Raw genomic sequence first — 23,968 nt, 5'->3', positions numbered from 1 at the left:
GATAAAGCCTGAAATGTTGCTTTATTTCAACCGTTCTTGTGGACAATTTTAAATTGTTCCCTACACATATGGTCTCGAAATTCTGCAGAGTGCCATATCAACACATAAAAACAGGTGTCACTAAGTCCAGGTGTAAAGTGTCCACAATCTGTTGAGAAAATCATATAACCTTTTACTCCTAGGTGTGGTAAAAGTATTTACCACCATGTCTTCTCAATAATGGCACAAATTCAGATGTCAGACACCACAGATAACAAAAGGAGAGAAACAGGGATGCGGGAATCCTACTAGCCAAAATTGGACAATATAAAATTAATCCTTAGTTGCCCTCAGACTCCCAATGTAAAACTACTTATTTGAGAGGCAGTATACACCTTAAACATAAAATGAGACTGTCTCTCATCACCCCCCTTAAATACTTCTAGACTCTTCTCCACCCCTCCCTAGGCCGACGTACCAAGAATATCAACATAAAAGGTCTTCTTTTCCATGAATAGGACAAGCAAAGACCATACTATATAAAATTCATGCTTGACACATTCAGAAAATACACACACTAGTTAGAGAGTAAATGGAAGTAAACAGTTTCTGCTCTCGCAATAGAGATTTTAAAATTCAAGAACAGCATAAATGTTCTTACGATAGTAATGAATGATGTGGGCCAGACATTGTTTGTTTCTAATCAAACAAAGAGTATGAGTTAACAATGTTGAGGTGAAGGTACTAATTTCTTACCTTAGGAGCCAGGGCTATCCTGCTGTCTTCATGGGATGCATATGTGTTTGGCTGAAGAACGGAAGCAACCAACAAGGCCAGCCAGCCTGTGCACACTCCCTTCCGCAGAACCTCTGTTGGGGCAGTAGACAGAAATTCCACAACGTTGAAGACAAAATGGAGCTTCCCTGGGTGAAATAAACTTGAGCTGCAAAGATACACAGACAAGTTTTGAACTTGGTATCAGTACGACAACACACGTGGGTCAAACCAATCCTTTTTTCACTCAGTTTAGAAATATTTCCTTATAGGCCCTAATCTACCTTCCAAATCCTCATAGAGGAAAGCTATTATTACATAATTAAAAACTGCCCCCAACCCTCACACTCTCACACCCTACATTTTGTGTTATTCAAGAAAGTTTCCAATTTTATTTGCTTGCACTAGGACTAGATGAGATTTATAAAAAGTAATGTGCCCTAAGGATCTTCATGTAAAAGACTCAGTCAGTCAATATTATAAAGACATTTTACCATGTGAAGAAATGGGGATAAATTCTAACAAATATCTATACATTACCTACTGGTAAGATGACAAAACTTAAAAGTGACTGAAGTATACAAGTATACACCCAGAAAAGAGAAAACTAAAAATTCAAAGTAAAAACATCTTTAAAAGACATCCCTACAAAAACAGATTTCTTTTCACATTACAGGGTATATAATGCAAAAAAACTTGAGTTCATTCTTAATTCCTTTTTCAACCAAAAGAATGGCGCACTTTCTTGTATTATTAACAAAAGGCAAAAAACAGAGAGCCAGACGGGAAAACGGCAGAGGCTATGCAATGGAACGAAGGCCAGAGGGAGAATGCTACAAGCCAGTGCTCTTCAAATGTTTTTTTTTTTGGTTTTGTTTTTTGAGATGGGGTCTCACTCTGTTGCCCAGGCTCAAGTGCAGTGGCGTGATCTCAGCTCACTGCAATCTCCACCTCCTGGGTTCACGCCACTCTCCCACCTCAGCCTCCCGAGTAGCTGGCGCCCGCCACCATGCCCAGCTAATTTTGTTTTTGTATTTTTAGTACAGACGGGGTTTCACAGTGTTAGCCAGGATGGTCTTCATCTCCTGACCTCATGATCTGCCAGCCTCAGCCTCCCAAAGTGCTGGGATTACAGGCATGAGCCACCGCGCCCAGCCTCATCAAATGTTTTATAGTGGAACTTTTCTGCCTCCCCTACCTTCTGCTGCCATTCAGTGAAGGTGGCTGGGCACACCAACAGAGGAAGCATGTGGAGGAGCCTGAGACTCCCAAGTGGGGAAACAGTGCTGGGCCGTTAGGAGCCACCCAAGATGCTAAATTCTATGAAGTCCCAGAGGACAGGAGCTCTGTGATTCTTCTTCTGCTTTATTATGCTTGGTACTGTCTTCCATAAATCAGCTAAGTTTTCACTGAATACATTACTAAACTCTAAGGATTTGGAAGTCTGAGTGCCATAAGATTTTGGAGAATGATGCTATATATTATGTGAATGAGTATTAGTACCTTGCACACGAATATGGTCTCGGTTGGAGTTTAGGAAGATGTTCTAGAAAAAAATCAAAACAAGCAATTATTAATTCACCGCTACTGAAAATAACCTTACTTAAAAAATAAAAAATCCACATCTTATTTAGAATACTCAAAATAAATCATGTTCTAGTTTTAAATCATAGTTAAGAGCATGTATAAATTCTTTGTGTTCAAGTAAAATATTACTAACTTTTTCCTCAATTCGTAAAGTTAAAAACCAGATAAGATGTATTTCCTTCCTCTTAAGTCAGTATTTCTATCCAAATGCTAAATTTTGAAAGCAAAGGCTCCTAGGAATGGGTGCATGAGTTGGCTTCAGAGGCAAGAAGCTAAGCAAACTCTTACCAGGTATGTGCAGTTTTCTGCAGGGAGGTGTCTAGTTTTCAGATTTAAAATAAAATCATGATCCCAAAAAGATTAAAGGCTACTCTTTCAAGAATTACTGAAAATACTTAGGCTTGAAGATTTTCCATCTTACATTTAAAATAATTAAAGTGTTTGGTTTTTAAAAAATTATCAAAAAAATTCAGTGTTTTCAAAATACATAGGTATTGTTCCAAAAGCAGGTTAAATAAGCTGTATTTAAATACTGAACCATCCACTAATAAACTTTGAAATGTTTTATGTTTTGGAATGTTTTATTTTTAGCAGTTACTTAATTGAAAATTTGAAAAGGTCTATGTATAATGGCTTAGAGTTTTAAACATCAAAATAAAGTTAAGTAGGGTGTTCAACTTAATATTAAGCTTTAGATATTTTAATTTTTCTTAAGGAAATTAGAAAATAGTATAATTTTTTATAAGTCCCAATGACTTTAATTTATTTATATAACTATGTAATATGTGGTATTGTTACAAACATTCTAAAAGGTAACAAAAAATCTACGAAAAGAATTGAAATAAATTAGTATACGATAAGAGAACTTTCCAATACTACTTAGAACTCCCCACCCTGTGTTCTGTCATCCTAATCCTGCTGATGGTTCCAAAGACTTCACTGGAGAGAGTGAGAGGGCCAGCCTAGGACAGGATGGTGAGAAGAGCAGCCTCATTCAGCAACATGGTCTTACCATTTTGGGGAGGTCCTAAGTGGAAAGAACACTAAGAAAAAGGAGGAGAAATCAGGCCCTGACTTGCAGAGGAGGGTGCCTTTAATTGTACTGGGCATCAAAAAGGATCTTGCTGGCCTAAGAGTAAAAAGGACAATACACATTTTGGTGTCACCAAAGAAAAATGCAAATGTTAAAGGCATGACTACTTACCACTACGGGAAAGGAGATGACAAAATTATAAGCACAGGAAAGTAATAAAGGCTTTGAAGTCCTATAAAGCACCTAGTCTTCACCCCAGTAAGCATTTTCAATCCCTTCCTGAGAGCCACAGAGAGGCCCCCTGGACATCGACTGCTCAGGGAAAATACTTAGGTCTCTTCTGTTGGAGTATGAGGACTAGAAGAGTCACTCTGGGCAAAAAAATGGGTTACCTTTCATCTGAAATGGGATGGTTCTCTGCCTGGCAGTATCATGAATATGTCGACTTGCACTGGTACGACACAGTCCCCTTTTGCTCTTGAAGGACCCTCGATCTGGACTGGCTCAGCTGGGGCATTTCTGCATTCTGCACACAGCACAGACTGCATCAACTTGCTCTATCAATTAATGATGTTCATTAGCTTTGAAAAAGATAACTTTTTAATAAAAGCTCATTTTTAGACATTCAGCTAAATAACCTTTCTGAAAAAAGTCAAATTAGAAAAGATGCTCAATTCTGAGGCAAAAAAAGAGAATAACAAGTGACTCTACTAAGAGAGAAAATGATAGTGACACTGCTGGAAGGAAAAAAAAGAAAAACCAAAAGTTTGGAAGGGGAATTCTGTGACTTCTGGAAGGGCACACAGATGTCCCAGCACCCTGAGAACAAGATATAAGACGTTTACTTACCAATCACCACCATTCATTTAGATGTATTCTTTATGCATAGAATAAAAAGGGTAAGACAAGGGCAGCAAATTTTCTTTACTACAGAAAGGTGGCCCGCCTATCAGTGCACGAACAGCCACCACGGTGCTTGTGAAAGCAACTACTCACCAAGCAGGAGACTGAGCGGTGGCTGGCAAGAAGGGAAAGCGAGGAGGAGATCCAACAAGCAGGCACAGGCATCTCGTACAAAGCGGCTATAATCGGCTGCCCCTTGTTTACTGCACAGCTCCTGTAGCCTGCGCTTTTCAGCACTGTCACTGGTATAGCCCACAAGGGCTCGCAAAAATGCCTACAAAAAGAAGCCCGCCTTAAATTATGACACAATTTGTGGGTAGAGCTATTAGAATACTCAGTTCAGTGTCTGCCTGTGGATGCACCCAACTACCCAAGAAAAAATGAGAAAGCCACTAGGAGCTATTGTCAGGAGGAGGGAATTTAATTTACCATTTGCTTTAATGTTTGACCTGTTAGAAAAATTTCACAATGTAAATAAATAAATAAAAATAATAAAATTCTGAATCCCAATTTTCAAAGTCTAAACTCCTGAACAAAACATCAAACTTGCTAATAAGAATTTTTTATTTCAATGCAATTACAAGCTATTAATTACATGCAGACATAGCTTATTTCTCAAGGGCTCTTTAGGAACAAAGCACTTCAGTCATTATTCGCATCAAATGTTATGTGAAATGCTAATGGGTACTGCTACTTTAAATTCCATGGCTCAAGATGATTGTGTCCTGGACTTCCTCAACAGGGAGGACAAAATCACTGTTCCCAAAGGAGTCACAGGTTTCCAAAGGTTTAGCTGAAGAATCTCTGTCTAAAATACCAAGACACTAACAAATTACACCAAATGCCAAACTCAGTGTCGAACAAAAACAAGGACTCAGGAAACGCTGCTGAATGGACGCCCCAAATCTCTGCTCAGACTTTTTGGAAGATAATTAAAAAATCTACCAATAACAGTTTGTAAATTCTAAAGCCAATACAATCTTCTAAATTAAAAGCTAAAATGGTGACAATTTTAAATCCTTTAACATACTTTTTTCACTTTAGAACTACAAAAACTTTATGGTACTAAAACAGGAAATACTGCACTGTTTTTGGAGAACAAGCTGACAAACCTGACCAACATTGTTACAATTTAAAATGTAAATATTTTTAAAACAGCAATTCTACTCCAAGGAATTTGTTTCACACATATACTTCAAGTAAGTGTCCAAAAATACAAGAAAGTTTGCCTTTCTTTTTTAACAGTGAAAAAATGAAAATGATTCAATTGCCCATAATTATATCAACAAATAATGGTGTATCCATAGTATCCATTAAAACTCTTTCCATTCTGAAATATACAGATTCTCGATTTAAGTTAAAAAGGCAAGTTATAGAACAGCACATATAATATGGATCCCCATATTTTCCTCAGGAAAGCAAAATTCAAGTGTTAACTCTGAGGGTTTGATTATAAAATACTTTGGTTTCCTAGGTTATTTCTGTATCCAGAATTTTTCCAATGAGCATACTATTTTTGAAAAAAAAAAGATATATATATACACACAAATATATATACACACATATATATATACACACACATACATACACACACACACTTTACACATATTTTAAAAGCAGTAGAGCTGAACCAAAATTGTGACTTAATTGGTAAGCTTTCATCACAGTAAATTAATTCTAAATTTACTCAAATTACATCTCGAGCTGATTACCAGGAAAGGAAGATGGAAAAAAAAAAATATATATATATATATATACATACACACACACACATACATATATATTTAGAGACAGCTGAGCCTCTCTCTAAAGTAGTTTACTCATCCAAGACTAGAAATGCGATAAACACATTAATAAAATGACACGAAAACCACACTGGGGAGATGCTGGCCTAATTACAACATCCTCTATGCTCACTGACGATACAAGTGTGGCAAGGGACATGTGAAAAATTTTAGCCATTAATGGCCACTTCAGGGAACTGGTTAGAAGAAATTAGTTACAGTTTTAAAAAAACAGTTCCTGGTACAATACTGACATCTAGTGGATTGTTCTACCTCCAAGTTCATCTAAAAATTGATTGTTACCTACCAAAACCCTTCCATTTTTCCTGAAGCATTCTGTTACAGCAATAAATAGTTACACAGTATTACACAAAGGAGGTCTGAACAACTGTAGGAAGTTGCAAGTGGTGGTGATGGGGAATCCTAAGCTCTCATTAGCTTTCTGTCACCAATTAAAGCAGCAGTAGCAATGTGTAGCTGGGTAACACAAGGTCAACTGCAGTCACTTCCATCACTGTGGAATGTGCTACACAGTTAATGACAAGTAAAAATAAGACTAAGAAAAAGCCCTATTTAAACAACTTCATTTCAAACAAAAATTTAAATGCAAATATAACATAAAAAGATTTGTATATGATAGTTATGATGATAGCACACACCTTTGGGAACTAATATTAAAAACACGCTATCAAGATCATATTTTTTAAGACTGCAAAGGGCAGATTCTAGATTTGTTTAATCAATCCTAAACGAAGCTAAGCATATTTTAAAATAGTTACCTGAAGAAGAGAGAAAAAAATACCTTTTTAGGAATTGCTCGGATTTCAAGACACCAGGTAAAAATGAACTGGAGAGAACATCTCGCAGGTATATGCTGGGGTAAGGCAGCTCCTTTTCAGGTAAAGACGAGAAAGGGGTTCATGACATAGAAGATAAAGAATAAAATGTTTTACACATTCCCCAAAACACAATTACTGTAGTACTTTACAGCACATCAAAGTGCAATATGACTTGTGGCAATGTTCATTCAGTCAAAAAAATTCCCCAAAATGAATACAGTAAACAAAACTCCATCTTACAAAAAAATAAAAATAAAAGACTATGAATTCAAGATAGGCCATATAAAAGAAAGGAAAATTATTTAAAATTAAGAAACAAAAAGCTAAAAAGATAGCAGTAATCCATTAGCATTACTATTCTCAAAAAATCAATTTAGGACTAATTCAAGATTCTAAGTAAATAATATATTTATATTTTGAAAAATAAATAACTTAATTATGGATAAAGCAACTATTTTATATAATAAATGAGCAAAAACAAACATACTATGAGAAGTAAACATAATAAGAAAAGAATTTTTTTAAAAAACCTAGGCCAATGCTTCTCAAAAACTACATTTACACTCATTTTTCATGTCCACAAATGTCCAATAATCAGAACATCCATTATCTTCTTATTCAATGTAATTAACATGAAAGTTAAGAAACTAGCAATACCAGTGTATGCCTGTGTTCCCGGACCCTGATGCACAGCTGAGCCCCAGGCATCTGTGCGGCCACCACAGGACACTGAACCTTAGAGCCACACTCTCACTATCAGCTCCAGTCCACTGGCCCAAAATACCCTAACGTCACAGCAGCAGGGCTGTACCTTTCTTCTTTGTGTCTGTCTTTATTTTCAAAAGGACGTAGTGCTTTCTTTTATCTTCAAGCTGCAGTCTTTGGAGTAGGCTTTGTACCTCAGAATCACTGTTAGGACAGATTACACTGAAGGCATCTCCAGGCTGATAGGAAAAGTCTGTTTTCTAGAGAAGAGCCAAAATGAAAAACAAAAAAAAATCCATTATATGTGTTACATAGTTTAAGCTATAGGGTAACAAAAATGTAGTTTTCAATACTATGTTTTAATATATGAACTCAGAAAGAAAATAGAATTTCAAAAAAAAAAAACACACACAATTTTAAAAAGCCCAACTAACCAAATAAACATACTTTCATTATTATCAGTTACTATTAAAAAGAAATCTGGTAGTTATCCAGTGTTTTGCCTTTTATCATTGCATACTTAAAGAATCGAAGTCAGATCTTCTTTGTTCTCTACAAAGTAAGGTCCTATGGCGTTTTCAATAACCCATGTAAAGATAAAAATCCCTCTTACAAAAACATACATGTACACACACACGAAAACATACATTATGACCAAAAGAAATTAATTATGATCAAAAGCATTGGTTTTCAATTTTCTTCTCCTTACTCTTTTCCTTTAGGGGACAGGAAAGGGTACTTTATTTCCTTAAGTATAAAACATTACACCATCTGGCTTGATACTGGCTGTGAGCAAACATGGGCTGAAAAAGCCACCACTTCCCAAGTCAAGTCTATTACTAGGCCCATTGCCTCTAAGCCCTAGAGTGATACAGATGCAGGCTACGGCTCTGGGAAGGAGCCTCTCACAACGACACAAGCTCACATTTCTTGCCAACAAGGGAGACAGACTGGATTAAGCACAGACCAACCCTTGCCTCTTTATAACAAAAATGTAAAATACCAGAACAAAAAATATTTCGGTGTACATAGTATTATTATTTATAGATGCAAAACCATTTAGTTTTGACACATTATATTTCTTTTTTTCTGTTAGGAAGTTCAATTAAATCTACACAGACAGCCTTAATGTGCCCTTGCTTTTCTGAAAGAACCCACTTAACCTCTCAAGACTTTCATAAAATAAAGGGTTGAGCTAAATGACTTTGAAGAGGTACTCAAGCACTTATTTTAGGATTGTCAGTCAGTTTCTTAAACCTAAGGTCAATGGATTCCAGCAGGGTGTGGAGGGTGGGCAGGGGGCCCATGGACAGGGTGCATAGAGGCACACCTCAGACTAAAACTGTATGTAAATGTTTCTATATACAGTGGGCCCTCCATATCCTCAGGTTCTCCATCCTCAGAATCAACCAACCCTAGATTGAAAATATTTGGGAGGAAAAAAACAAGAAAAAATAACAGTAAAAATAATGTAAACTTAAAAATACAGTATAGCAACTACTAATATTGTGGTTACTGTAAGTAATCTACAGATGACTTAAAGTACAGGGGAGGATGTGCACAGATTACATACAAATACTATAACATTTTACATAAGGGATTTGAGCTTTGAAGATCTGGATATCTGAAAGGGGTCCTAGAACAAATCCTTCAAAGATACTAAGGGACAAGTGTAATCATTTTTCGGGAGACCTCTCGTTAATATAACCAAGCACCACGCAGCTTGGCGTACGTAACCCAGAACCACGCAGCTCGGCGTACATAACCCAGCACCACGCAGCTCGGCATACCTAACCCAGCACCACGCAGCTCGGCGTACGTAACCAAGCACCACGCAGCTTGGCGTATATAACCAAGCACCACACAAGTCTTTCTGCACATCTTGACAATATTACTGTGCTGAGAAATAAATTTTGCAACTTACTGAAATGTCCAATTCTACCAGCAGAGTGGTTTTTATGGCATCATTCGTAGTAAGTTGAACTGCCTTTGAAATTGGAACTTGAAAAATTGGATCTGCTGAAGTCACAGATGCTTGGCTTTCCTCCTTTAGAAACAAATGGGACAAAATGTAAGTGCAATTTTCAATTATACCCTTCTTTCACTTAGTGACTATGCAAGATCCATAGGGACTTGCAAAACTTCCTGGCTACTTAGTATTCATCTCCAAGGTAAATGAGTGCAGACATATGGAGCTAGCTTTTCAGAAGAGAAGCTCGATTCTATTTCAAACTCTGTATCTATTAGACACTAGAATTTCTGAAATACACATAGAAAATACAAAATACTGGCATTTTCACATAAAGACCTAGTCGTTTTCCTAATAAACTATGTAAAGGGAAACAGTATGTATGCAAATGTTTCAGGAAGGAGAGGAGATCTTAAAGGATGTGAAAGATGTTTAAGAATGCAACGTGTGTGTGTGTGTGTGTGTGTGTGTAGATGGTCACAGGAACCCCCTAGTGTGGGGTAATGCTGTTCATATGGCTGCTGAAATATGGCTTGTGAAATATGGCTAGTGTCACTAAGAAACAGAATTAATTTTAACAAATGTTCATTAATTTAAATTTAAGTAGCTATATGTGGTTAGCAGCTCTTGTACCAGACATAGTAGGTCTTGGAAAACTGCAAAAAATCCCAATTCTTTATAATACTCCCTACTCCTTTTCTATATTCCTAAGTTTAAAAACAAAATATTTTAACAGTACTAGTCAATTAATCATGGATAGTGGCTATATGGGAAAGCTGGGATGAAGGTCAGTTCTGGGTGTCTGGGGTGTGGGGTACTGAGATGTACCCCTAAGAAGACTGCCTGCTGCAAAGGCTATGGCAGTGCTGACAATGACTATCTCTGCCACCTGCAAGAACCACTTCAGCATTCTCAGGTCACACCTTGCCCCTGCTCACACCTCCTTTCAGAGGCAGCCCACATCCAATATCTCAACAATGACTACAAAGGTCCAGCCTCTTTGTTCCAACTCAGGACAACTCTGAAGACCCACCAGCTCCAGAGAACCCTATGGGATTGGCTGAGGCCTTTGCAGAGACTGCACAGCAGCTCAGCTTCTTTCTGTGCCCAATCCTGCTTCCATCCCTCCACGCCCAAAGATGATGCTGTCAAGAGGATGCCCTAAAAACATCTCATTGTTTGACTCCTGGAACCCGCCTGTGGCAGTCAGTGCCAGGGTAGCCTAGGAAAGATGCTAAAATGGAGTCTGGAGCTGGATCATCTACCTGGTTGACAATGAGAACACCACACTAGTGAGAGAGCAGACAGATGGCACCGGCACACAGCAACAATGCAACCGTAAGTAGCAGGGAGAGCCAGTGGAAGCAAATGCATTACCTTGCAAGATCCATCAGGTGAGAACTATGGAGAAATAGTAGAAGAGAAGACTGGTGGGACTTGGGGGGCTACTGCTAAACTTCACTCACACTTGAAAAAAATGCAAAAAGCTTAAATGATGAACCAACAATTAAGAACTAAGTATAAAAGCCAGGGGATATCCACAGGAGCTTAGAAAGACACAGTCATCTCATACAGCTCATGACAGCAAAGGCAGAGAAAGCCAAGGACTAACTGGGAAAAAAAATCTTGAATACCCAGATTCCCTTTAAACTGTTGACTACCCAGAATCCCTTAAAAATCTTGACTACCCAGATTCCCTGAAAAATCTTACTACCCAGATTCCCCTGAACTCTTTGAGCCTGCAGAGGCGGCCGGTCCTTCCCACGAAGAGTAAGAACTCCCTTCTCACATCTGGATGGTGTAGGGACCTCTGCCCACAACATACGCCTGTGCCCCCACTACCACACCCCATCCCCTCTCCTGGTTGCTAGACCAGTAACCGGGGTTGTTGCGATACACTCAGCCACTAAAGCACTGGGCCAGCTAAGGAAGGTAAGGGACTAACCCCTAAGAAAGTATAGGACAGAGCACTATGCCCCCACAGGAGCCAGGAGAGCATGCACACGACAGACAGCTGAGGTCCCAAATTGAGGAGGGCAGAACACAGATGCAAAAAATGAGCAGCTCAAAAAGGCACTGGATCAATCCTTACAATGAAAAGAAATCAAGGAGACATGTAAACGGAGCTGTAGGCAGCTGCTCCAATAAAAACGACCCTTTGCCCTGTTTCCAGACCAGCAACCCACTGACTGCAGGAGAGAAGAGGTCCCTAGGAGGAGGGACTGTGCGACACTATAGAACCTGTACTTGGCAATGGGTTCTGCAGTCCTTCTCCCAAAGGGGAAATGTACACTGGGCTAAGGGGAATGTGCAGGCATTCCAGGGTCTGTGAAGAGGGGGTTCAAATGAATGTTGTTACCCAGGGACTCAAAGTGTCAGCACAGCTCGTCTATGACAGCAAGGCACATGGGGGCAGGCGGTAAATGGAGTCCTGGCCCAGGACCCCCAGTGGCCACTCAGCAGCTGGCACAGGGCAACACTGAATTCTTGGCCTCTGGCATAAGATCTATCATCATGGGGAAGGCCAAGAAGAAGTCTCTGAATTTGACGCCATCCTCCTCCCTAAACACCGAGATAGAACAAGAGAAACAAAAGAGCATCCTGAGAGAAATGACATCCTTAAAAAGCTGATGGACACAGGGGATGGTCTCTCATATCCCCATTTAATTCACCAGTCTGACCACTGCAAAAACCACACAAATCCTGGGGGATGACACTGAACTACTGGAAACTCAAACAAGTAACAGGTCCGCTGTAGCCTCTCTACAAGCTGGTTTTCCTTGACAGAGTACACTGGCATGGCCTCAGGTACAGGGACAATGATTTAGTCAAAGTGCTCCTTCCCAACCCTATCACTAAAGAGGATCAGAAACAGTTCACTTTGAGTTGGAACAATGTATACATTTACAATTATGGCCCAGGGCTCTCCTAAGTCTGCCTGCTGTTATGAGTCTGAATAAATGTGGAACACCTGCAAAGCACCACACTAACCAGCTTACTCTATCAGGGGCATTGTGCTATCAGACTGAATGAGCAACGAGAAGTGGTCAGAATACTAGAATCCTTGGTAAGACCCATGCCCTATGCGATTTAAGGGCCTGCAGTGTCAGCACAATTTTTAGGGTTCTAACAGTTTGGTGCATGTCAGGACATCCCCTCCCAAGTAAAGGCCACACTAGTGCACCTTGTACCTCACTTCTCCTAGAGAGAAACAGAACCACTGCTAAGAGTCTTTAGGATCTGTGGGTAGCACATCCCATACTTGAGAGGACTGCTGAGACCCAAATACCAGGTGACAGAAGAGGTCACCAGCTTTGCGTGGGGCCCAGAGCAGAAGAGGGCTCTACAGCAGGTCCAAGTGACGGTGCTTGTTAACAGGTCCTGCTGCTCTACCACACAACCCAGAAGAGCCTCTGGTTATAAGAGGCAATACTTCCGCATGGGAGAAAGGTACCATATGGGGCTGACTGAGGCCTCTGTTGAGACTGCATCGCAGCTCAGCTCCTCACTGTGCCAAATCCTGCTTCCAACCCCTCTGTGCCTCAAGGCGATGGTCCCAAGAGGAGGCCTACAAAACATTCTTTTTTTTCCCAAGTCTTTACTCTCTCAGTATATTATTTCATATTTACATTGTCTCCCTTAAATACTTGAGATTTGTTAAATCTTTTAACTACATTATTAACAACTCAAGTCTATTTAATGACACTTTCTATTAAGAAAAAACCTAGAAACCGTTTTTGTTTTTGAGACGGAGTCTCACTCCGTCGCCCAGGCTAGAGTGTGGTAGTGCGATCTCAGCTCACTGCAACCTCTGCCTCCTGGAAAAAACCCACAAACTCTTAACAGATCTTCCTCCTAACTTAAAAAAAAGGCATACATTGTGTCTGTTCCCAAACCAGACTGAGATACACTTACTGCAATTACCTCGCTAAACAATTCATAAAATAATGAAGTACAAGTGCAAAAACAATAGCCCATAGTTGTTTATACACAAAATCATACTTGTATGAAAGTTTTAGAAAGACACTATAAAAGATGCTAAAAAAATTGCTATCATACGAGGTGTCTACAAATAGTGCTAATATACAAGACAGATGCTGCATTCAAATTATTTCTTAAATGTCTACATCTGTCTTCATTAAAAAAAGAGAACAAGAAACTAAAACTGGTAATAACTGCAGTAAGGCTGTGGTTTTTGTAAGAAAAGTCCACGTGGAACTCCAAACAGCCACTCAACAGAAAGAGGACTTGGCTCTGGAAACTTATTTTAAGCAGGTTAGAAAAAACTTCAGGGTACCATACACTGACTATGGCGAGAAATTAGCTATTATGCAACGTGATACTCAACTAACTGCCCATACAACTTACCTCTGTTTGACTCATCTAAAATGAGAAACCAAGTTGTTAGTTCTCCAAAATAATGACGAAACTGAGTTCTTAACTATTTACTTCTTTAAATATAGAAGTAATAACACAAGACCTTTTGTAATACCTGGGTGGGAAAACTTTTACTGGAAGGGGCCAAATGCTTTAGGCTTTGCAGGCCCCTGTGGTAACCATTAACTCTGCCATTGCAGCTCAGAAGCTGTCACAGACACTACCTAAATAAATAGGCATGGCTGTGTTCCAGTAAAATCTATTTACAAAAGAAACGTGCTGGGCCACATTTGGCCAGTAAGCCATAGTTTGTTGACCTCTCTTCTAATGTAATAATTTAAAAGCCCAAAGCAAACATCCATGATTAAAAAGCATCCATAGCATAAAGAAAAACCTGCTTACCTGGCCAAGAGACTCCTGCAGATGTACCTGCAAATATTCTGGGGGTAAAGCCGGAACATTCAGAGAGGCTTGTGAGAGTGGGGGTACCGAACGGGTAAGTGAGGACTCAAAGTCTTCAATTAAAACATTGGATTGGTTGCTGTTCACTGAATTTTGCTTCAAAACCTCAGAATCCTTTCTTCCTGAATCATCGAATCTCAGAAGCTCGACTTGTGATTCAATGTGTAGCAACTCTGACTTCACAAGGTCTGTCCTCGAGGACGCGGGTGATGCCACCGGGGGTGTGCCACTTATCTCCTCTTGTCCTCTGCTTGACCTAAAATGCTCTCTGAGGGCCGGCCAGAGGCCAGCAATCCATGGCTCAACCACAAGTTCTAAACTGGACAGTAAAAACAAAGGAAACACAAAACATATGCCTAAGTTCTCCATCTGAACGCAGAACAGGATAATGACAGTCTGTCCATTTGGCAAAGTATACACTTGTTAGAAACACTATGAAGACCATTCGGAGTACAAAAAATGCTTCACGATTAAGTTTTAAAAAGCAGGATATATTATGTGTTCATTAGCACTGCAGCTGAAAACATGAGTATGTATAAAGGTAAAAGAAATGTAGAGGGATAGGAAGATATTCTAGTAATAGGAACGATAGGAATAGAATTCCTCTTAATGTCCCAGAATTGGTAAACTTTATTTTAAGAAGATACAATTTTAAATAGGCATGCTAATGCTAACAGAACTTAACCAAAATTCAAGCCCACCATAATGCTGCAAATGCTCATTCCATCAATCAAATGCACCTTTTCTTCTTCTGCCTAGCCAATTTACTGATCTTTTTCCTACAGACTAAAATATCACCAAGAAATCACTACAGATGAATGCCAAGTCCTTAGACTAAATAAATAAAGCCTTTCTCTCAGTCCTGAACTATTTTATTTACTTATTTATTTTTATTTTAGTAAAATTCCCAGGGAAGCTGACAACAGGAGAAAAAAAGAAGCAACCATCCTTTGGGAAAGCTGAATTCATCATAAATAGATTGTTTTAAATGTGGCAGTCCACCTACTATTAACAAATGATGATAACAACAGCCATTCCCTGAATAGAGAAGTAGAGTCAGTGGATAAGACCGTGTCAGGGCTGTGGAAATAACACCACTTTCAATCACAACTCAAACGAGGTTCGATTAAATTCTAATTCCTAAAGCGAAATGAATATTAAGAGGATGCACATTTCAGGCCTGTGTCTCATCATGACTCAGGTTGTCATTTCACTGTGCTCGGTAAGTGCTCATGTAGTACACTGCTCAAAATGTGGTTATACATTAGATCTGCCCTGAGGAGCCTTTGTGAAAACAAGTTTATTAAATTACAGGTTCAATAATAACAGCTACATTTAAAATATCACTTTCATAACTCAGAAATATTAAGGTGATAATATGCGTAACCATGAAGAGAGCTAATGTTCACTAAGTGTTTACTACATGATGACAGGCACTCTTCTAAGAGGACAACATGTATTAATCCGTTTGATTCTACCACGAAGCTTACACAGTAAATAGATTACTGTTATCTATTGCATAGAGGCAAAAACCAAGGAATAAAAAGCTTAAGTAATTTGACCAAGTTCTCAGTCGGGAAGTGGGGGATCAAGGATTTGAACCCAGGTATTGGACTCAAGGGTGCATTCGTAACCCCATTTAGTGTGGTGGTATGTACATCAAGCAAGAATGTCTTGAAAATATCTTTGTTTCAGAAAAAGGAAAAATTGAAGTAAGGTAGTTAGGTTGAAAAATCTAAGCAGTGTAGTCTACTGAAATATACAGTCAAGCATTTTAATACTTACACCAATAAATCAACAGAGAAAATGAAAGCCTTTGAAGAGAAGTGAAATATGGATGAGTGATGGGCCTAATGGTACTGGATGACACAAGCTTTACATTAACAGTTAAACACAGCCCATACAAGACTGAGCATTTAATGTCAATGAACTTCTGGCAAAAGACAAACACTCAACATAAAGGTACAGAGCTAAAAGTGAATTCGCAAAGAAATGTCACAAAGCTTTGTCACAATCAGGAGCAATATGTGTACTGGGGATGTGGAAAAAACCCACAGCATCACAGCTGACTGGAAAGATGGAAGAAGTGGGCATGAGGGTGAGTTCAGCAGAAATACGGTATGCCGAAAAGCAAGACATTTGCTGAGTTGTCATTTTCTCATAAACAGATTATTCAGTAACATAGTGAAAGAAAATTAAATTAGCCGGGCGCGGTGGCTCAAGCCTGTAATCCCAGCACTTTGGGAGGCCGAGACGGGCGGATCACGAGGTCAGGAGATTGAGACCATCCTGGCTAACACGGTGAAACCCCATCTCCACTAAAAACTACAAAAAACTAGCCGGGCGAGGTGGCGGCGCCTGTAGTCCCAGCTACCCAGGAGGCTGAGGCAGGAGAATGGCATGAACCCGGGAGGCGGAGCTTGCAGTGAGCTGAGATCCGGCCACTGCACTCCAGCCTGGGCGACAGAGTGAGACTCTATCTCAAAAAAAAAAAAAAAAAAAAAAAAAGAAAATTAAATTAATACATGGACGTAGTAGAAAAAAATCAAGGGTGTGTGCTATTATCTGGCTAAAATAGTTAAAGGCTAAGTAAGTTATAGGACAGTATCTGTAAGACCACTGAATAAACACATCAGGATGATTTGAAAGGTGCCACACCGGGTGAAATACTGACTTGTAAAAACAAGAATAAAAGTAATGGAAAGATAAAGTATGTGTCTGTAAACGTTTGATTGGCATGGTGGCAAATGGCCATTCAGAGGGTAAGAGCACGCCAAGCAATGCAGCCTACAGCGAAGGCCCACAGACCCACGTTCTCTAACGGCGAAGTGTGGCTCACCAGGCCCCCTCCATGTAAAGAGCCCGATCCAAAGGCTCCATGTGCACAGCAAGGAGAAGGGCATGCACGATTCAAGTTGCTAAAGAACAAGCTGATTTCTGCAAATACCTACACTGTTTAAAATAAAGATATCTGTACTGCGGTACCTTTTCTAACTCTTGCCATTAGCATACACTGAGAAGGATGAGACAGACACAAAAGAAAATCAGCAAAACAGGTAAATCAAGCTCTGGCTGACCCTCCTGGGTCCCAAAGCTAAAAAAGCTAACCAAAGTAAAACATGAGGAAAAGTTCAGTGTTAAATGAAAAGCCAACACGTTTTATAAATGAACTTTCATCATGCACAGAGGGCTTATTGGAATAAACAGAGAATACTGCCCTTACCCTACACAGTCATCTGCATGTCCAGTGTCATAGAAATGCCGGGCTCCAAGCTCTTGAAGTCGTTTATCAATTATTTTCCCCCCATTGCAAAAGTAGGTGTATTCTGAATCACCGAGACCTAAAGAGCCCGAATACATAATTAATGCACAATAAGGTTTAAATTTAAGGACATAAAGAATAGGTAAATAAAAGATCTAAAATAATACTATTCTATGCTCTTCTGAATGGATTAATAATGCACAGCCTCACATCTTATTCTCCTTGAGTAATACTATGCATGCAGGCAGTTTTCTTCTATTTTACAATATAAAAGTACCAGATATGATGAAACAAAATATTTATTGGCCACTGGTGAAAGAAAGACTTCACATTTTCATCTCCTTGACTATGTGTAAAAATACAGAAATCTTAAAACAAGGATCAGATGGGTTGCAAAAACACAGTATCTGTTATCTGTACATTTTTTCTGATACTGAGCAGGGGTCAGCCAACCATAGCTTCTGGGCTGAATACCACCCACCACCTTTCTTTGTAAATAAAGTTTTATTAGAAGACAGTCAAGTCCATCTGTGTACCTATTATTTATAACAGCAAGAGTTGAGTAGGCCTGCAAAGCCTAAAATATTTACTATCTGGCCCTTTATAGACAGAGTTTGCTGACTCCTGATAATAGAAAGGTACACCTGCCATATAAATAACCACAATAACGACGTGCTATCAATGTTTCTGTGTTGGGGAAATTAAGAATTGCTTCTATGTCTCACGGTAAAAAAAAAAAAAAAAAAAAAAAAGCTTCAGTTCCTCAGCTGAGTAGTCTCTCCATGTTCTTTCTCTACAAAAAGAAATCAGTGGTTCCACACTTGGGCCTGCTCGGGCCTAACACTGACTAGAATAATGGGATCGGCTTCTGCTCCTGTCTTTTCTGGATTTTTAAACAAGTACGTGTTCTCTCTCTGAAAATACATAAAGTATAAAAACTTGAGGTAAAAAAAAAATCATAAATACTGTGAAATACTCTCTTGAACATGTTATATATGACAGATCATAGCCAGGGTTACAATCTCAAATTTCTAATCGGTTATTTATTATACTCAACCCATCCTTTCCAGATACCAAAAAAAAAAAAACAATATAGGTCACAAGTCAGGAATGCGGACCCTCAATTTCCCTCTGGTATCATATTGAGGTGATCTGGTCCTTCTGATCCTTTAACATTTTAAAACTATGGTTCACAGAGTCCTAGGTCAGTTTTTCTTAACCTGGGATACACGTTAGAATCACCTGGGAGCTTTTAAAAATAACGACTCTAGGGCCCTACCTTGGAATAATTACATCAGAATCACTGGAGGTGGGCCTAAGTCATAGAATTTAATAAAAACTCCCCTAGCTAATCCTGATGTATAGCTAGGGAATGAGAATCATTCATTCTGGGAGAATTGTTCCTAGAGAAGTTATCAAAATCATTGGGAGTGTTTTGTTTTGCTTTGCTTTTCTAAACAGAGGAAAGGCTTGAGAAGTTGCTTCTTCAAGGATTGTTTCAGTAGGTTTAGGATGAGGCCCAGCCCCTGCTATTCTGAAAATGTTTCATGGCTGCATCTGAGGTGCACCCTTAATTAAAATGCTACTCAAGAGGTTCTGCAGAGGCGTGGCTCTGGGTTAAGTCTGGGGAAGATTTAGAAAAGGTAGCACATTACATACATTTATATATACATACATATAATATTTACATAAAAAAGACAAAACCTCTATGATCACACTTCATAGTTCTGAAAGATAACTCAGTTACCAGAGATAACAACAGTATACTATGGTAAGATCAGAAGAGAGAGTCCATTACCCAGTAACCCATACCGCAGGTGAGCAAAGAAATCAGCCGGCAGTGTCTGGTTCTGTATTTCCTTAACAAACTTGCGGGCTGTGTCGGGTGGGTCTCCGGTGCCCGTGGTAGAAACCACAACAACAAGAGGAGCTGTTTCGGTTTTTAGATCATACTACAAAACAAGGACATCAAGTCAGGGACCTAACACTGCATGCATTTTTTATTTAACACAGCAGCAAAGCAATCAGCTTAGTTTCCTGTCTTGTATTTCAATTTTCCTCCTTGCCAGGTTTTTTGAGATGACCAGTCCAGTGACTACGTGCTCTCAGCTTAATCAAGTTGCCTAATGCGGGATGTTATTCAAGGAAACCATGTGTCTGTTTTGTTGATGCTCATCAAGAGGTTGGGAGATGAACATGTCTTTCTCCTCACGTGGTGTACGAGAGGCAGGGACCAGAAAGGCACAGACAGGACCCATCCCAGGTTTCCATCTAGTCCGGTCCTTCATTTTTAGAAAAATCAGAGGAAATAGGATATAGTCAACTCTTTGCCACCAAGTCATGGGCGAAACATTAACATGAGCTCTAATCTGCAAGGCAAATCAGCACTGCTAAGAGTCAAAACGAGGCACCATGATGAGCTGCCAAGGAGGAACAGCAGCTAACTGGGTGGAAACGTCTTTTCATAAGAAAGTAAAAAAAAAAGTAAGGAAAGAGGTGTTAAAATGGGGATGGGGAGACTCAGAAGTAGAGATAACTGATATATAAGCACTCAGGATTAGAATGGCAAGACAAGGAAGCAACAAGTAGAATACTGTGGTAAAGAAAGACAGCAATAAAAACAGCACAGCTCTGAAATCTTCAGCAAAATATAAAACCAGCCATGTGTACTGCATGTGACACTAAGGCAGAGGGACAACAGGGCATTTTAAAACTGGGAAATTAAAAGTGTTACCCCTTCTAAATCAGGGAGCTGGCTATCAAGAACGGCTCCTCATTCCCTCAGGTTTCCCGAGAGCTGAGAATATCATTAGCTATAAGCTGAGCTATAAACTGTTACAAATCAAGTTTATTCTTATACTCACGTAAGTTTAAATATTTCAAATAGAGCATTTCACTGTCTTAACTCTGAGAATATCATTAGCTATAAGCTGAGCTATAAACTCTTACAAATCAAGTTTCTTCTCATTCTCGTGTAAATTTAAATATTTCAAATAGAGCACTTCTTTGTCTTACTTATAAGGACTCCACAAGCTCTACTGCCCATGAACACCATCTAATTTGGCTCCAAATAATTCATCTTATTTTTCATGCTGATAAAAGAGGTAATGACTTGAGCTAACTTTTTACCAAGGCATTTAATGCTTCCAAAACTCTATATAAGTTGTGTGTTAAACTCTGCATACAAAGTTGTATAAGTAAAGTCATCTTGAAAAGGACTATGTGAACTAGGAAGGAGATTAGATTATGAACAGCTAGAGGAAACCATCAGCCAGGGAGGACAAACAGCATGACTAACTTGGTGTTAAAAAAAAAAAAAAAAATTCACCATTCATCTGACTGTCAAAACACCTGCTGATCACCTTACTGAGGTCAACAACAAGGGGCCAAATCAGGACTAGTTTTATGATACTGATGGCTTTGGCTTTGTCCAAAGTAACAGATTCAGGTATTTCATCATGTGGCACTGCAATGTGAACTGAAGTTATTGCAGAATGCCAGAGTCTGCTGACTGGCGGTCTTCTCCAAGAAGCTCCCTTTTCTCTGGTGTCCAGAGTCACCATGGCAGGGCTGCATAAAGGAACGAGGTGAGTCTCCTTCCATGAGCTGGGTTTATAATTCACTTGAGCTGCACACAGTCTAGTGTTCTGAACTAGAGTCTCAGGAAAGGTCAGAGGGGGTTGTGCACTTGAGTGAGAGAGCACTGGCAGGGCAGTCTCTGAAGTGTTGAAGTGACCTTTAACCGCTTAGTGGCTGGCAAATCACCTTGTGGTATAAAGCCCCTGCCAACTGCTATCACCTGAATTGTCTGAAATAGTATAATCTGGAGGCAGCAAACTAAATAAAAGAACACAAGATTGTAAAGTTGCAAATACCCTAAGGTAGGAACTTCTGCAGAGACTGAACGTAAACAGCTAGTCCCTGACGAAGCAGCGAGTGTTTTCCAGATCCTTACACTACTACTTTAAATTCTATTTCACAAAAGAATCTAAGCGGTCCTTGATCAGGAGGAACTCTGACACGAATGGCAAGGCCTTTCTTTTGGGGAAAAAAATGGGGCACTGAGATTCAACAGATGGAAAGCACACCTGAGCAGGCAAACACACATCTAACTTGTTCTCACAGCCACCCTGTGAAATAGACACAGCATATGCTACTTCTGTCATTTACAGTTAAGGAGTTGTTACTTGTTTCCATTTTTGAGACCATTTAGTCCAATTCAACTGCACACTTCTGTATTAAAAAAAAAAAAATGCTGGTGATATCTTACCATACCACTGAACAAATAAATTTCTGTTAAAAAACAAGGACTATCTGGTGGTATTTAGTGTCCTTTATTTTTTCATAAACATCACTTCCCAACCAAAATTCTTCAAAGCACAAAACGGTAAAAATCCATTGTAACAGCTCTAACCTTACTGGATTCACTAATACAGTGCAGATCTGCAGAAAATCCACGGACCACAGCTTGCTCACGTATTTCCTCTGCGATGGCCTTTGCCTGCCCCTGCTGTGTAGCATATAGTAACAGAAACCTCCTCATCACTTCAAGACATGTAACAGTGAAACTGAAAAATGGGGGAGAAAAGAGAGATCTTGTTTTTAATGAAATAGTAACAACCTAAAGGTATTGATTCTCCCTCAGTCTTTAAGAAACAATGCAACAATACCCAAACGTAATATGAAATAGCCTTTTCTAAATTTGTTTTTAGCACTAATCTTAAATGAACCTAAATAAGAATTCATCAAATTAAGGAGAGTGTGGGAATGAAACTTTAATTCCATGGCTCAGAAAACAGATTACGGCTCGGAACTACTTGGGCTTGAATCTGTGGTTCCTAAGTGCAACCCCGTAGGCAATCTCCCCAAATGACCTGTATCACAGCTCCTTTATCCTAAAAATGAGACTATTATCACCTACCTGGAAAAGGATGTGGCACAAGAAAAGAACCTGAACAAAAATTGAGGCACAGTATCATTCCCAACAGTCTTAAATATCTTTTGGTGTCCTCTTTTTTAAAAAATATAAAAGCAAAAATTATATTAAAATGATAGGATTCTTGGTTCCTACTTGATCCTAATGCTAAACAAACTAATCATAGTACTAAAGGTAACTGAAGCATATCAGTTACCTTTTTTTATTTAATACAAATCAAAAGTATGTGAGTATATGGGCATATATACATACAGGTGCATATAAAGAAAAAAATTTCCAATCCACTTAACACATTTTACTAACACATGTTTTTCCTGAAGAGATAAGCAGTAGTAAAACAAACGGCACTCACAGATTTTTTTTCCGTACTCATCTAATGGCTAAAACTGGTGGGCTGCCAATTTGTGGAGACAGATTTAAACTGAAACCCAAACCAAAATACTGGCTTTTGGTGAAGGAACCGCCCAGAACGGTCCCTGGCACAAAACAGGTACTCGACAAGTTATATGAAAGAGTAAATGGACAATACGAAAACACTACACATTTACAGCTCACAGAAAACGGTGGAAACGGTGATGAAAATCTTACTACAGATAAAATTTCTAACACTTCCCATGAAACACACACATCCTGAGGACTTCCCAGGATCAATGAACCCCTCAGCCCTGCTACTGCCCCACAACCCGGCACCACGTTCCCACGACTCTCAAAGGAGGCCCGGGCCCCAGCAGCCCCAGGGGCGGAGGCGGTGGGCAGAGCTCACTGCCGCGTCCCGCCAGGTGGGCGCTCGGAAAATCTCCGGTTCCCCGGAGCTCGCCGCCCCAACCCGACACGTTCCCCCGTTCCCCGCGTCCCCGAGTGCGGTTTCCCTAGTCCTAGAAAGTGCCTAGAACCAAAGGCAGAACAGGCGGAGAGGCCCCACACCACCCAGGAGCACCCCCGCGCAGAGATCGACGCCGAGCTCCGGGACGCACTTCCGGGGAAACCAAGGCCAAGACCAAGCCCGAGCCCGAAGCCGAGCCCGAAGCCAAGCACGAGGCCGAGCCCGCCCCTGCGGCGACCCCCGGAGCTCGAGGGGCGTGGGAACCATGGGCGCAAGCCGTCTGCCTCCCCCGGCCCCCGCCCCGGGCCGCCTCTCCCTCGGGATTAGTGCGGGGCTAGTGGCCGGAATCCAGACACCGTAGCCACCAGCGCGCTTACCTGCGCCGCGCCAGCCGAGGACACACCTGCACAGCGCGACTTCCACCAACGCTGCACCCGTGCGCACTGCCGTAGTGCCCATGCTCGGTACCTAGGACCAATAGGAAGTTCCGAAGAGGACCTGGGCCAATCACATTGCGCGGCTGTGAGTCGTGCTC

At 40.1% G+C, this 23,968-nt stretch overlaps 1 protein-coding gene across 2 annotated transcripts in view; it reads right to left on the bottom strand.

Annotated features, from left to right (window-relative positions):
- Positions 1-23,922, bottom strand: part of MTRR (5-methyltetrahydrofolate-homocysteine methyltransferase reductase) — a 31,437-nt gene extending 7,515 nt beyond the window's left edge. The window contains exons 1-11 of one of the 2 annotated variants that reach the window (XR_002732897.1): positions 23,811-23,922; positions 22,089-22,242; positions 19,487-19,626; positions 17,636-17,753; positions 14,353-14,731; positions 9,529-9,651; positions 7,711-7,864; positions 6,863-6,951; positions 4,370-4,550; positions 2,257-2,299; positions 736-922 (exon numbers count right to left, since the gene is read on the bottom strand). Coding sequence is in view for 1 of the 2 variants with exons in the window: in XM_023218225.2 (XP_023073993.1) it covers positions 736-922; positions 2,257-2,299; positions 4,370-4,550; positions 6,863-6,951; positions 7,711-7,864; positions 9,529-9,651; positions 14,353-14,731; positions 17,636-17,753; positions 19,473-19,626; positions 22,089-22,217 (1,557 nt within the window). In the remaining variant the exon portion in view is untranslated. Of the gene's footprint in view, positions 1-735; positions 923-2,256; positions 2,300-4,369; positions 4,551-6,862; positions 6,952-7,710; positions 7,865-9,528; positions 9,652-14,352; positions 14,732-17,635; positions 17,754-19,472; positions 19,627-22,088; positions 22,243-23,810 lie in introns of both variants that reach the window. The other variant, XM_023218225.2, reaches the window with a different exon arrangement.
- Between the last annotated feature and the right edge of the window lie 46 nt (positions 23,923-23,968).

This window comes from Piliocolobus tephrosceles, chromosome 4 (genome assembly GCF_002776525.5).
Source record: "Piliocolobus tephrosceles isolate RC106 chromosome 4, ASM277652v3, whole genome shotgun sequence".
Classification (NCBI taxonomy): Eukaryota; Metazoa; Chordata; class Mammalia; order Primates; family Cercopithecidae; genus Piliocolobus; species Piliocolobus tephrosceles.
Note: the sequence above shows the minus strand (reverse complement) of the source record. Positions and strands in the feature narration are given on the sequence as shown.